The 14,997-nt window shown below is 39.3% G+C and overlaps 1 protein-coding gene across 2 annotated transcripts in view; it reads right to left on the reverse strand.

Moving 5' to 3' along the window:
* Positions 1-14,997, reverse strand: part of Cep83 (centrosomal protein 83) — a 122,997-nt gene that overhangs the window by 32,713 nt on the left and 75,287 nt on the right. For both annotated transcript variants that reach the window (XM_037196807.1, XM_037196808.1), the window contains 4 exons: positions 14,634-14,765; positions 4,678-4,792; positions 3,211-3,355; positions 2,954-3,103 (listed from right to left, as the gene is read on the reverse strand). In XM_037196807.1, coding sequence (XP_037052702.1) covers positions 2,954-3,103; positions 3,211-3,355; positions 4,678-4,792; positions 14,634-14,765 — 542 coding nt within the window. The remainder of the gene's footprint in view (positions 1-2,953; positions 3,104-3,210; positions 3,356-4,677; positions 4,793-14,633; positions 14,766-14,997) is intronic.

Consider the following 14,997-nt stretch of genomic DNA (forward strand, 5'->3'; position numbering starts at 1 on the left):
GGGAGACAGGTATCAAAGATCAGGACATTCAAAAGCAGATGTACAGCTAGGGTTTCTGAGGCACGCCTATAGTCCTAGAACTCAGGAGGCTGAGGCAAGAGGTCATGAGTTCAAGATATACACAGAAAGATTTTATCTTTTAAAAAAAAGTAGATGCAGGGCTGGAGAGAGGGCTCAGCATTTAATAACATCAGCTGCTCTTCCAGAGGACCCAGTTTCAATTCCCAGCACCCGCACAGCAGCTCACAACCACCCGTAACTCCAGCTCCAGGGATCTAAAGCCTTCTTCTGACCTTCACATGCACCAGGCACACATGCACAGATGTATATGCAGACAAAAACATAAAATAAAAACAAACCTTAAAAAACAAAAACTTAAAACCTTAAGAGGCCAGAAAGCAGTGGATGGATATATTTAATATACTTTAAAAAAATTTCAACTAAAAAATCCTGTATCCAGCAAAAAACAATTCTTCCATATGTTTATTTAAAACATTTTTAATAAAGTTCATTTAAAAATGTTTTTTTAGAGTGAAAGAAAATTCCACAGCAGGGCAGTGGTGGCGCACACCTTTAATCCCAGCACTCAGGAGGCAGAGGCAAGTGGATCTCTGTGAGTTCGAGGCCAGCCTGGGCTACAGAGTGAGTTCTAGGAAAGGATCCAAAGCTACACAGAGAAAACCCTGTCTCAAAAAACAAACAAACAAAAAAACCAACCAACCAAACAAACAAACAAAAAATCCACATAACTGTGAGGAAGTTGGTAGTCATAAGACCTATGCAATAGAAATGTTCAAGGTGGCCCACTTGGTAAAAGGAAAGCCTATTAAATAATAACTCAAATCTACATGAAAAAGAATAAAGACAGTAATAGTAGACCCATGTGAAATTATAAAAACTATTATTGTAACTTGCTTATTAATGGCTTAAGAGATTAAGATATTTTAAAATTAGTTTAAAAAATTTAGTATTATTGTAACTTGAGCTTACAACTCCACAATTTGTTCTAGTTAATTTAAGAAATTGATTCACTAGGGGAATAATCATGTTTTGGGGGTATATGCTGCACAGATATGTAATTTTGTAACATGAACAATAGAAAATGGTGTGGACAGAAATGAAATGTGTATGTCTTGGCAATTAAGCTGATACAAATTCAAACAAAAGTATTAGAAGCATAAGGATATGAATGTAAATCCCTTGATAACTATAGCTATAAAATGTACAATCAAAAGAAAAGAATGTAAACATTCTTCCTACCAGATGAGCAGAATAAAAGAAAGCAAAAAAGCAAAAAATTAAATACAAAGAGGAACGTATTGAAGGGAACAAGGGGAAATAAAATTTAAAGACAGAAAAGTAGTAATTACTTTATAAATGTAAACACATAAAATGTGCCAATCAAAAGATAGCCAGTGATAGAATGGGCAAACAGTAAGATTCAACTAAATGATGCCTACAAAGCATTCACTATAAATCCAAAGTACAAATAAACTGTAAAGGAAAGCATGGAAAATACACCCCATGTGGACAGTAACCAGAGCGAGCCATGGCAAATATACCAAACCTAAACAAAACAGACTAAACTTTATAAAGTTACAATAAAAATGAAGGACACTGTAAAATGAAACACACCAAGAATATATAACAATGACAAACAGCTGGATAGTACTAGACCACCAAATACAGAAAGCTGGGCTAAGGAGAAGGGTGCGTAGGTAAGTCCGTCCGTCCAGTACAAGCACAAGGACCTGAGTTTAGATCCTCCAGACCTACACAAAAAGCAGGGTACATGGCAGCACACTCCGGCAATTCCAGTGCTAGGAGGCAAAGACAGGAGGATCGTGGGGCTCAGTGGCAGACTGGCTGGCTTCAACACCACGCTCCAAGTTCACGGAGAGCCTCATCTTAAAAGATACGGTGGACAGCGACAGAAGGAAATGCCCAATGTCAAACTGTGGCCACCCACATGTGCAAAACCTCACAGAATTAAAGGGAGACACTGTTCCAAAACAGCGGAGATTTCAATATTCTCTTTTCACCATGGAAAGAGTAGGCAAGCCACTGAAAGGAGTTCAGTGCAAGGCACTCCTAGTACTAACCGACAACCCAGACGGACATTTGTTTACCATACCTCTCTCCAATAAACAAGAGAAACGCTAGTTAAGACCTGGGCCAAGGCCAGCCAGAGCAAAGGCTAGCACAGCAGTTCTCTGCCTTTCACAGGAGTCGCCTGAGGCCATCGGAAAACACAGATGATTTCAACAATACCAAAACTCCAGTTACAAAGTATCAACGAGCATAGCTAGGCAGGATGAAATGCACACTCCTGATGGCATGATTCCTACATGATTCCTACATGATTCCTACGATGCTGGAAAGTGGGGAAATCCTCAGGAAGTGGCACGAGCTTCCAATAGTCAAATCTGAGACAGTGCAACTCACAGAAGAAAGTAAGACTCTACTAGTCTACAGTGATTAAAACGCCATTGACAAAAAGGAAGGCCCTTCTTTTCAGAATTCCAAATAACAGATGTAGAAGAAATGTCAAAACTACATAAGAAAAACCACAACTGGAAAACACAAGTCACAACTGAAAGGCAAGGATGGTAAATGAATGCTAAAATTAGTAGAATGTTTAGTGAGAATATTTACATAGTCTCAAAATACGGTGAAGGGAGCCGAAGATTAACTATTAAGAGTGAAACAATAATTTTATAGTAGACTAAAGATAAGAAACAAGTGAAATGGTAAAATCTAAATAAAGGGAATAGGTCTTATTTACTGTCTGACTATTTACTGATTTATCCTAACTTCGGCTGTTACTCTAATACAGCTAGGAAATCTGTTACTATATGGAACTTGGGGTACAAGGTAGAGGAGTTTTCTGTGCTACTTTTACCCCACTATGGCGCCACCCCACCCCCCAAACTATCTTAAAACACAAATCAACCTAATACTCTGCAGCTCCCTCCGGGCTGCCTCTTCGGCCATCTGTGAGGCCCGCAGTTTCTCTTCACACTGATCCTTTTCCGACTGCCTCCAGACATCGTGTTCCACTTTCATTCGCTCTAAGTCTGATAATCTGTTCTCAAGTTCCAGCCTAAAACAACAGATGATAATCATGTTAGGAGAACTACAATAAAGATGATCCGAGGATGCAATGTTTTCAGCAAGAAACGGAAACAAACCAAGGCACTAAGGACTTACTTTTCATCCTGTAACACCACGAGTTTCTGATAACCTTCTTCCTTGGCAGCTTGTACTTTACGGATTAATTCACGATCTTTTTCCACCAAGAGTACTTTGTGGTGTTCGACAGTGGACTTGAGAATTTCATTGTCTGCCTGCAATCCTAGTGTATTTTTAGAAGAAAAAGAAACTATATTCAATATTAACATGAAGTTTACCATTAACGGGCATCTGAAACCCAGTCAAACAAAAGAATCTGAGAGGTCTCTTGGACAGATATTCTTCAAGGTCCTCACGGAGTGTCAGCTCATCAGAGCTTTTGCAGAACAGCAGTGAAACAAGGTGGAGATGACTTGTTGTCACTTTTAAGCACACATATACACAAATCTTTCCGGACAGACATTTATTCTTTTGAACCTTGGGAGGTAGAGATCAGCTTAGAGGAACACCCAAAGAGGCTTATTTACTTGACTTCTTACAGGAGTTCTGGAGCCCCAGGATAGTATCATAAACAAGCTGATAACAGTAAATTAAAGCAAACAAACAAACCCAAAGAAAACTGAACCCTTCAAAAAGAAACCTAGGATTCTAGCAAATATGCTATATTTCTAACAAAATATGAGCAATAAGGAAACTTTCAAGTTTACTGAAAAATATTCAAATGTTTGAGATGAATAACTACAGCAAATTTATATTTAACCTTTAAAAACATAATACAGCAATATATCCCAAACTCTAACACTAAAAAAATTTACTCTCAACTCTGAAAATATATGGAAATAGTCAAAACAATTATTAATAAAATAAAGTCTACCTGAAACAACGGAGGTAACCTCAAGCACAGTTATAAACCGAGGGAAGGTTGCTGAAGTATAAAGAACCGAAACCTCTGAGACATCTTGAGGACACGTTTAAGACTAAACTGGAGCTCAAAAATAAGCACATATTGAACGGGGATTCAATAATTAGCCTAGGATTTATAGCAAAAACTTATGTTGGCGCCAGGCAGTGGTGGTGCACGCCTTTAATCCCAGCATTCAGGGGGCAGAGGCAGGTGGATCTCTGTGAGTTCGAGGCCAGCCTGGACTACAGAATGAGATCCAGAACCAAAACTACACAGAGAAACCCTGTCTTGAAAACAAAACAAAAAATTATGATTGGAACTTACTTTCTTATATCCTTTAGCCTAATGACCAGCTGATCTATAAGCATTTAAAATTTATAATCACATAAAGAACAAACCCACATTTTCAATATATTTAATTCACACAGTAATCAAAAACTATTATATAAATGTAAGGTAGGTCATTTAAAAAAGATCACAGAATAAACAAACCATTCAACATAATAAAAATAGTCCCTATGAACTGTAATATGAAAATTCTATTAAGACTGAGAATCTAGAAAAAAACTCAGGTTGCTTTGTTTTAATAATTTGAATTTAGACCTGAAAAGAATAGAGAAAAGCATGGGAAAATATATTACCATCCAGTTCACTTTGAATCTTATTCCTTTCTCTTTCTAGCTCACTCTTAGCTCTCGCTGCCTCCAGTTTGATGTCAGTTATTTCTAGTTTGTTTGAATGTTTGAGCTCTTTCACCTGTTGGTCATTAGAAATTGAAATTATTATTGGGTCATTTTCTTATCATTCAGTACATACTAAGAGCATGGGTGGAAATAAGTAAATAATCTGGTAGTACAGGGTATAAGTACCTTCCGAGAAAGTATCCCAAGGCTCAGAACAACAGAGAGATACCAAACAAAAGTGATCTTTTCCTAATGGAACTAAGGCATGCATTTACAAATAATTGGGTGGAGTCATCAGGGCTGAATCTTTCCTTAAAAATCTTAACTGCATATAAATAACATCCACCGACAATTCAGAACATTTCGGGGGAAAAAGTGTTGAAACCTTCCTTCTAAAAAGGAAGAAACAGCTGGGCATGGTGGTACATGCCTTTAATCACAATCACTACTCAGGAGGCAGAGGTAGGCAGATCTCTGTAAGTTCAGACCCCAAGGCTGGATCTAATTTCAAAACAGAACAAAAAAGTGGCCAAAAAAAAAAAAAAAAAAAAAAAAAAAGGCATTTTAGGTAGTAGGAACAGCATATAAAATGTTAATCAGAAATAACATCACACAATCTGCTCTTTAAACAAAGAGCTATCCCTTACAATAAAGCATAGGGAGGCATAAACTCTAAGGAGGAATGGCAGGGAATGAGAGTTATTATTGTCTTAGTTGGAGTTACCATTTCTATGATGAAACCCCATGGCCAAGGAGGAAAGGGTTTATTTGGCTTACACTTCTACATGACAGTCCATCATTGAGAAAGTCAACACAGAAACTCAAACAAGGCAGGAACCTGGAGACAGAAGCTGATGTGGCAGCCATGGAGGAGTACTGCTTACTGGCTGGCTCAGCCTGCTTTTTTATAGAACCCAGGACCACTAAACCCAGGGATGGCACTACCCACAGTGAGCTGGGCCCTCCCCCTTTGGTTACTAAGAAAATGCCCTACAACTGATCTTATGGGGGAATTTTCTTAACTGAGGTTCCCTCCTCTCAGATCACTTTAGCTCATATCAAATTGACATAAAACTGTACAGCACAACATTGAACATGGTTGCCTAGCTTTTTAAGATAGAATAATTAACTTTGTTTTAGAAAATTAACTCTAATTTAAAATGAGCTAGGCTAAGAAATAAAAGCAATCAATTCACAGCATAATAATAATAATAATAATAATGAAAAGAGGCCAAAAAAGGACCAACTGAACTTGGAGACTAAATGTGTTGGCATGTGTATATACATGTGAGGTAGATGGAACAGTATAGGTACAAATCCTTTATTACAGAATCTGCTTCTTCTAAAGCCCCAGGTGAATGTGAACAAATACTTCCATAATTAATCTGTCACATATCATTTTTAGTCTAAATATTCCTAGCAAATAATTCTAGTTCATAAGTAGTAGACCTTCATCCAACAATATTCACTGACTTACTATGTGTCAGGTACAATTCTAGGAGTCAGGAATAGAGCAGTAAATACAAACGTTCTGTCTTTCCAATCATCCACACTATTAACATTTTACATAAACTTCTAAAATTATTTACAAAGGCGTTAGGCTTTAACCAAGAGACATAAAGATGAGATAAACCTGTAATTTGATTTATACCTAAGTGTAAAATTATAGAATTAGAGTAGAAGACTACAAACATACACAAGCTAAACATAGGATGTGGATGGCAGGAAAGGATTAAGTTATGTGGAGCCCAGTAAAACCCAATAGCAAATGAAGGTGGCAGTTAAGACACAAATCGGGAACAGTCCAAGCGCCAAAAGGAAGAACCACAGACATGAGTTTCTTATTACAGGAGGTTTTGTCTACAAAAGACATTGAAAACATTGCAAGGAACGGCTTCACGGAACATACATATCTCAAGGAAACAAACCAAGTACTTTACTGTTTACATTGCTATCCACAATGAACAGACCCTTTCAAATCGATTTGTGCACCACTAAATGACATATAAATATAAAGAGCAACCTTCTGCTGGGGTTGTAATACCTAAATTCTCTTACTATGCCATTATTTCAAGGGCAACTTATAAATGCATTAAAATGCTGAGAAGATGTAACATTAAAATATGATTACAGGGACATAGTTATAAGTTGCTATTATTCACTAATTGCAAAAGGCTGAGAAGGACACACTGTAGCTGCTTTTGATGAGGTGACAAATTCAAGATAAGTCCATAGAATATTGATTAATTTCACGGTAACCACAAGAAAAACTAAGAAATAAAACCTTTCACATTACTCTCACCCTGAGACTTACTAAAATGAAGAGGACTTTCTTTAGGCTGGGAAGCTGGATCCGTCAGCAAGGTGCCTGCAGCACAAGCATGAGGCACGTGTTCAGATCCAAGGACCCACGGGAAAAGCTGGGCATGGCACGGGGCACCTCCATCCCAGTGCCCGGGAGACAGAGCAGGCCGGTCCCTGGCGCTGGCTCCCAGCCAGGCTGGCCCAGTCAGTTGAGCTCCAGGTTCAGCAAAGGACTGTCTCAGACAAAGAAATCCCACAAACGAGGCTGGAGAGGCAGCTCAGTGGTGAAGAGCACAGGCTTCACTTCCCGAAGAACCAGGCTCCGTTCCCAGAACTCACATGGCAGTTCTCAACTGTCTCTCACTCCAGTCCCAAGAGAGCTGATGCCCTCTTCTGGTCTCTCTAAGCATCAGGTACACATGCTGTGCCCACAAATACATGCAGGCAAAACATCCATACACAGAAAAATTTTAAAGAATTTTAAATCTTTAAAAAACTAATTATAAACTATGATAGACAACAGACACCTTAATATCGACCTCTGGGCTCTACACACATGTGCACATATACACAGAAAAATGTATCTCTCTCTCTCTCTCTCTCTCTCTCTCTCTATCTATCTATCTATCTCTCTCTCTCTCTCTCTCACACACACACACACACACACACACACAGAAAAAAGGAAATAATTTCAACAGGGCCGGGGACAGGCTTACTTATGCTGTTAAACTATATATGCTCAAGGAATTTACTTGTTTATAACATATAGAGATTAAATTGTTCTTTGGTGTCATATTTCTATGATCTTAAAAGAATGGATTTACTTACATAACTAGTAATTGTTAAATTTCTAAAATATATTTTATATTTAAATATAAAAATACTAAAAGAAATATTAAAAACATGAAAATGGGTGATGAAAAGCTTAGTGGGTAAACTGTGTAAGCCCTGACTGTGGACCCCAGGACCCAGGTTAAAACTGAAAACTGTGTGGCGGTAAGCCAGGAAGTAATCCCAGAGCGAGGGCAGCAGAGGCAGACCCTCCCTGGGCCTTCCCAGGCGGCCAGACCAGCCAACCAGCTATGGCTAGCTAGCAAGAGAGACCTTGTCTCAAGAAGTGAGGTGGAGAACAACCGAGGAAGACAGCTGGCCATGACCTTTGTCCTCCACTCCAACACGCACACAGTGACAAGTTCAAATACCCCTAACTTCTGCTGTTAGGGCATGGCCATTCTATTCCTTGTACTCAGGCTTCCAAGCTCTAAAAAATCCTAGAAACCTCAACTTCAAGAGCTCCACTGTCCCATCCATCTTTACCAAGCTAAGTTACTTTGTCTTAAACTGCTGGCCAGAGTCTGGCCTGTTCAATCGTGGTTTGTCTTACACTTTTGATAACACAGAAGCAAATATTCAGCTAGTTGCACTAATACAGAATTTTAAATGGTAGTATTAGGCATTTGATAGGTACTCAAAATCTGTTAAAGTAGACAAATCTACAAAATAAACGGAGGCGGCTGGCGTCTGTTGCTCTTTCAGAGAACCCAGGGTCAGTTACCAGCATCTACATGGTGATTCACATTGTCTATAACTCCATATCCAAGGGATCCAATACCCTCTTTCTGACCTCCATTGCAAAGTCACATATGACACATGTGTGCAGAGAAAACATTCATACATATCAAACAAGTTAACCTTAAAAATCCTGAAACAAAACAAAAACCCGAGAAAATAATATATAGGAGAAACAAGATAGGTGTATAAAAAAAATGTGTCACACCAGAAGCTCTGGCTATAAATTCCAAAGAGATGATATTAAACTTCTGACCTTTCTCTAAATTCTGAGGTGATATGATCTCCTTAACTCAGCTTGATCGTCACAATTCTGAGGGATGGTTTTCTGTAACTAACTTAGACTTCTGAAGATTGAAAACCTCATGAAGCAACATAATGTTCTTCACTGGATGTGAAATATCATTAAGGACATCATTTTAGGTCACCTATGATAATGCCTTTAATCTGAGCCACTGATACTAGCAAAGCTTTGTTCTAAAGCCTAACATTTACAAATTTAAATCACTTAGTTAAACATACCCCAGGTGTTCCTTTGCATTGCAAACAGCCATTTGCTAGGATTGCAAGATGTTGATGAAAATTTCAAGTTGCAAAGAAAACTGTGACACTCATGTTAGAAATATTTTTAAAATTATCCTTCCTGCAATCCTTTTACATATAAAATTTTAGATGAAACTTGCTTTGTCTAAAGTTGAAGGATATATTGAATACTCCATTTATATGCAAACTACTTCAAGTGTGCCTTAAAAAACACAGGCAAGTCTCAGCAAAGTGCTAATAAACAAGTGTAGAGAAATAATACCAAAATGCTGGTTTCATTCAGCAGAACAGGAGAGGCCATTTATTCTTGAGAAGAGAAAGAACAATGGTGAAGGGTGTGTGTACAGAACGCAGCAGAAGAGGTCAGTACCCAGGTGAAGCAGAGAACTAGGGCAAACTAGCACAAAAGCCCCACCCACCCCCACCCCCACCCAGCCCTGCATACCCATGTCCTATTGCTGCATTTCCAGTTCCAGTTATTTCAGGAACCCAGTCAGGATACTGGATCTAAAACAAACTACTGCATATACTGGATACTTAAATGGTATTGAGCAAAACTGAAACAATGTATATAGGACTTTAAGAAAACCTTGAGTTCTCTTGTTTGTGTTTTGAATCTGTTTTGATTAGATGGGGACTGAAATTTTGCTATACTCTTATCACTACAGACATTTAGTCTATGTCTGTTGACCTAAATCAGGAAGAGGCCACATCATTACTTGACTTCTAGTGGGGTTTATACTATAGGATCTTAGTGATCAACAGAAAAAGGCCTTGATGCACTTAGGAAATTGGATCCCAATGACATCACCAGGATATTAAAGATATGAAATAGCTTGCCTAAGGTTACACAGTTACTGACCAGTCAGTCTCTGGGGAAAAAAATAAAATCTCTATTCTTTATTTTCTTATTTAAGGATACACTAGAAATAAATAAAATGAATGAGTTAGGATTCAAAATATGTTCATCTGATTCAAAGCTCAGGGACTTCCCATTGTATTTCATTACCTAGTCCACAATGGTGTAATTTTGAAACATAACCTAAATTTAAACCTATAAACTAATAGATAATATCTAAAGTTAAAAATATTAATAGCTATAGTTGGAAATGTAGTTCATTGTCTAGCATGAACAAAAACGTAACTTCTGCTCCTAGTATCACAAAAAGGGAGGTGGGGAGAAGAAGGGAAGAGAAGGAAAATGTATATATGTGTGTATATTTCACCATTAACAATCTTATTTGTAGCTGGGTGTGGTGGCGCACACTAATCCCAGCACTCGGGAGGCAGAGGCAGGTGGATCTCCGTGAGTTTGAGGCCAGCCTGGTCTATATTGTGAGTTCCAGGATAGCCAGAGCTCCATAATGAGAGCAGCCCTGCCTCACAATAAATAAATAGATAGAGAAATGTTTTATTTGTCTAATGTTACTTACTTTCAGTATCATTCATGTCAGGTGAACTAAATGAAACATCAGCTACAAAACAACTTGTATGCTACATATAAACTGAAACAAAAATAAAAGGCCACTAGACATACATACACCCTGTAGTATGGAATAGTGAGAATTTTTAAATTACATCTATGAATTGGAGGAAAGGACATACAAATGCCAAGCGCATGTATAGAGATCAGGACAACCTTCATGATAGGCATCTTTACCCACTGAACCACCTGCTGGCTTTTAATAGAAAAAAAAAAAAAGAGTAGATTATCTTCCAAGGGTGATGTCCAATGCATCTAAAATTACAGCCTCAGTATTTCAAGCACAAAAACCCCCAGTTTTATCACAATACTTTTTAAAAAGATTCAAAGTTACACTCATACTAATTTCCCAAAACAGAATGCCAGTTTAACTGTATGGAAAATGGTAAGAAGAACGTTCTAAGCTGGGTTATTGGCACATTTGTTTTCTGTAGGTGAAATTACATGAGAAGTCAAATGGTCACAAGGCTGCATGACCAGAAAGAGACTAAGACGGACGGATTGTTACATGGCCCCAGGTTAAAACAGAGGGGTAAAGCACCTGTACAGAAACCTATCAACTGGGGGGAAAAGAATTCTAAGGGAGGTACCTTGTAAGGCTAGACAAACTGATCTCAAGGCCATGGGTTACTAAAGAAAACCCCAGTACCAGGGGTGGAGTTGTTGGTCAGGGAGGGCCCAAGCGTGGACATTCTTTCTGCCCCCTCTTCCTCATTCTTCCTAAACCGCTCCCTCCTGCTGCCTGCCAGAACCAGGTAAAGCTCTTTCGCAAAAGGTCTCATACACCAGGCATGCATGGTATAGAGAAATCAAGCTGGAAGTGAGCAGAAAACTTCCTCCCTGCCACCTAGTTTTCACAGCCCCAGAAGGTGCTGTCGGCTGCTGCGAAAGGATGGGCATCAGTGTCTTCCTAGATGTGAATCCTACTATCCATAAACCCAACCTGTCAGGTAAGATGGGCCCACTGTACAACAGAGGAACCACTGTTATGGGGTAACTAACTGCTTTCTGATTTGTTAAGACCCAGTCTACAGGAGGTACTGCATGGTACTGTTGAACCTAGTCAAAATCCATGGTGGAGGAGATCATAAACCCTGAGGCAGAACTAAAGAGAGTTGTTTAGGCATCAAGCTAGCATCTAAATACATACATGTGTACCCACAGACAAATGCTACTCTAGTTCTAATCAGAGAAGCCTATCTTTCCAGTTAATGGTGGTGAATACAGAGACTCATGGCTGTATTGAGTGTAAGCGACAGATCAGAGGTCCATCTATAAAAAGACACTTATACTATCCCCTCTACAGTTGAACACTGAGGAAGACGGGGTGAAAAGAAGGACCGTGTTGAAATATAGTCATCTTCTAGGCAACACAGGCACTGCAATCACAAACTGCTAGCAGCTGGAGGTCCCTGAACTGACCCCAAGAGAATGGGCTGAGAGGTAAGATGGAGGCGTTCAGGGGCCCTATCACTCACCACTCAACTATTTGGTACTGACAGATTAGGGAAGAGGTGGAATTATTGCCTTCAATTGCATACCCACTGATGATCCTATCGGTCTCCAACGGATAGTTCCGATCCATGGGTCCCCACAGATGGCCCTGGTTAAACTAAATGGGTCACAGCACATAACCCAAAGCAGGACTGTGAGAAAGGGACTAGCAGGGATCGGGGTTGGGGTATCAAGAGAACAGTCACATGTATAAACTGCCTAACAAAATCAACCACGGTAACGGGAAAGTCAACAGACCCCTCAAGTCTAACTTCCTAGGAAGCATTCTGTTTTCAGGGGACCCATGACCCCTCAGTTCTGCTGACAAAACGTCACTAAACAAAACTCTTTCTTCTCACTCAACACCCCGCCCATGAGCCGTCTCAGAAAATTCTTGGCCAAGAATCTATAACGACCAGACAATTCCTTTAAATATAGACATTTCTACTAGTCTACAGAGAATACTTTTTTTTTTTTTTAACCTGGGAGCCATCCTGGCTTTTAGGGTATTTTATATAACTACCCTGCTAGACATAAAATGACTTCACTGATTTGGAAATCAACCTTACTTTCAAAGTCCAAAGACTAAAAACCATAGTATGTTAGTAAGCATCTGTTAGACCTTATAGTAAGCACTTCATGTATAATACCTCATTTAATTTTTCCACAATTCCACAGACACATTTATGGAGGTAGATACCAAAGTTTCAAGAAGAGATATACCAAAGTCACAGAGCTAATTAAAAAACAAAATCTAACATGAATTCAGTCTGTCTGACCCCAAAATTGATCCTTTATAAAATATTTTTGTTATTGCTATCTTATTTCTGGTTTTGAGATTCCTTATATATACATATTGCATTTAATAGGGAAAAGCTGAATTGGAGAAATACTTTATGGCGTAAAGATGACTTAAGAACATTCAAGTTACATTTTTAAGGATAATTTAAAAGCAAGTTATGTTGTTAAAATTACTTACTGAAGAACTACTAACAAGTGTCTGCCATGTGAATGTGATTTCCCAGGGGCTAGGAGTATTGCAGTGATAAGAGCCATGTCCTTGATACCCTGGAGCTGGCACTGGCTAAAGGAGAAAGTGGGGAGGAGAGATCTAAAAACCAAAACCAATGGGGGCTGGGGGGTGGCTCAGTGGTTAAGAAAACTGATGCTCTTGCAAGGGACCAGGTTCTGTTCCCAGAACCCACAAACTGGCTAACAGCCATCTGTAATCTAGTTCCAGAGGACCTGACGCCCCACTTCTGGCTTCCTTGAGCACCAGACACACATGTAAAACAATACATACAGGCACACACACAAAATATAAAAATAAATAAATCATTTTAAAATAAAAAATGAATAGATCAGATGGTATTAAGAGCTATACAGATGGCTGCAGAGATGACTCAGCAGTTAAGAGCACTGGCTGCTCAATTCCCAGCACCCACACAGCAGCTCACACCTGTCTGTAACTCCAGTTCCAGGGGATCTGACACCCTCACACAGACATACACGCTGGTAAAACACCAATGCACATAAAATAAATAATCATTCTTTTAAAAAAGTTATGAAGAAAAACAGAGCAGGTTAGTGTGATGATGTATTGTGTCCCCAATATATTGTGCACCCTAATAAAGTTTATCTGAGGAGCAGAGAAAAAAGCCAGGCACTATAGTAAACATAGAGGTCAGGGATAGCACACATCTTTAATCCTAGCATCCAGGAGGCATAGATTCATCAGGATCTCTGTGAATTCAAGGCCACACTGGGAACAGCAGGTGTGGTGACACAGGCCCTTAATCCCAGCACTAGTTAACCATAAAGATCTGGAGGTCTGTACAGACAGACAGGAAGTGACAGAGCTGGGCAGGAAGAGGAAGTGATGTAGCTGGGCAGAGAGAGGAAATGAGATGGCAGAACAGAAAGGCATATAGGCGTGGGTAGTCAGGAAGTAGGTCTCTTTGGAGACTGAGGTGTTGGTGCGGTGAGGTTGGCTGTGGCTTGTCCTATTTCTCTGATCTCTCGGTTTTTCACCCCTATATCTGGCTCCAGGTTTGTATTAATAAGACCGTCTAGCAATTCGTCTTATAGGTTTGGAATGCAAAGAATAAGGCAGAAGATGGAAGATACTATTTCACTATTTTTAAGACAAGGCAGGCAGGCCTCTTCTATTAGGTAACAAGAAAGAAAGGAAGGAAGCAAGATAAATGTAACTCTGTGAGGAAAGTTCCTGGCAGGCACACAAGGACCCTGAGGAAGAATGAACTTTTTCAAGGATGGTCGCTGAGGGAGGAGGGAGGTGAACAGGAAGGAAAGGGTGCTGATTGCTGAGGAAGGACTAAAGAGCCAGGTCACACTGAGCTCCGCATGGGCAGAGCACACAGACCCCGGTTAGAGCTCTATCACAGTTCAAAGACAGAATGAGGGGCTAAAAAAGATTTCAATAGAGAGAATTCAAACAGCAAATTGCTCCATCACTGTGTAATCTCAGGCTCTCTAGATGAAGCAAAGTACTGCAACTCACTTCACTGGTCAGCGTACTTATTTCTCGGTCCGCTTTATGCAATCTGCTGATTAAACAAGTGTTCTGTTCATTGCTTGATTGCAGCTCTTTCTCTAAGCGTTCAGTCTGCAGTTTAGCAGACTGCTTTTCAGCCTTGAAGACAAAAGATTTTGAAATTTATAATCGTTCACATGACACTAAAGTAAGCACTATATACAATGTATATGTAATCAAACACAAAATAATGACTTAGAATTTAAGCAACAACTAACATGTCCCAAAGTCACAGTTTTCTCAATCGACCTGTAGAACTCCGATCTTCTTTCAGGAGAGAAAGTACTTAGAGTACTCATTTAATACCTCAGGATGGGAATGCTGGCATAAT

The sequence above is a fragment of the Peromyscus leucopus genome, chromosome 18 (assembly GCF_004664715.2).
Source record: "Peromyscus leucopus breed LL Stock chromosome 18, UCI_PerLeu_2.1, whole genome shotgun sequence".
In the NCBI taxonomy this organism is placed as follows: Eukaryota; Metazoa; Chordata; class Mammalia; order Rodentia; family Cricetidae; genus Peromyscus; species Peromyscus leucopus.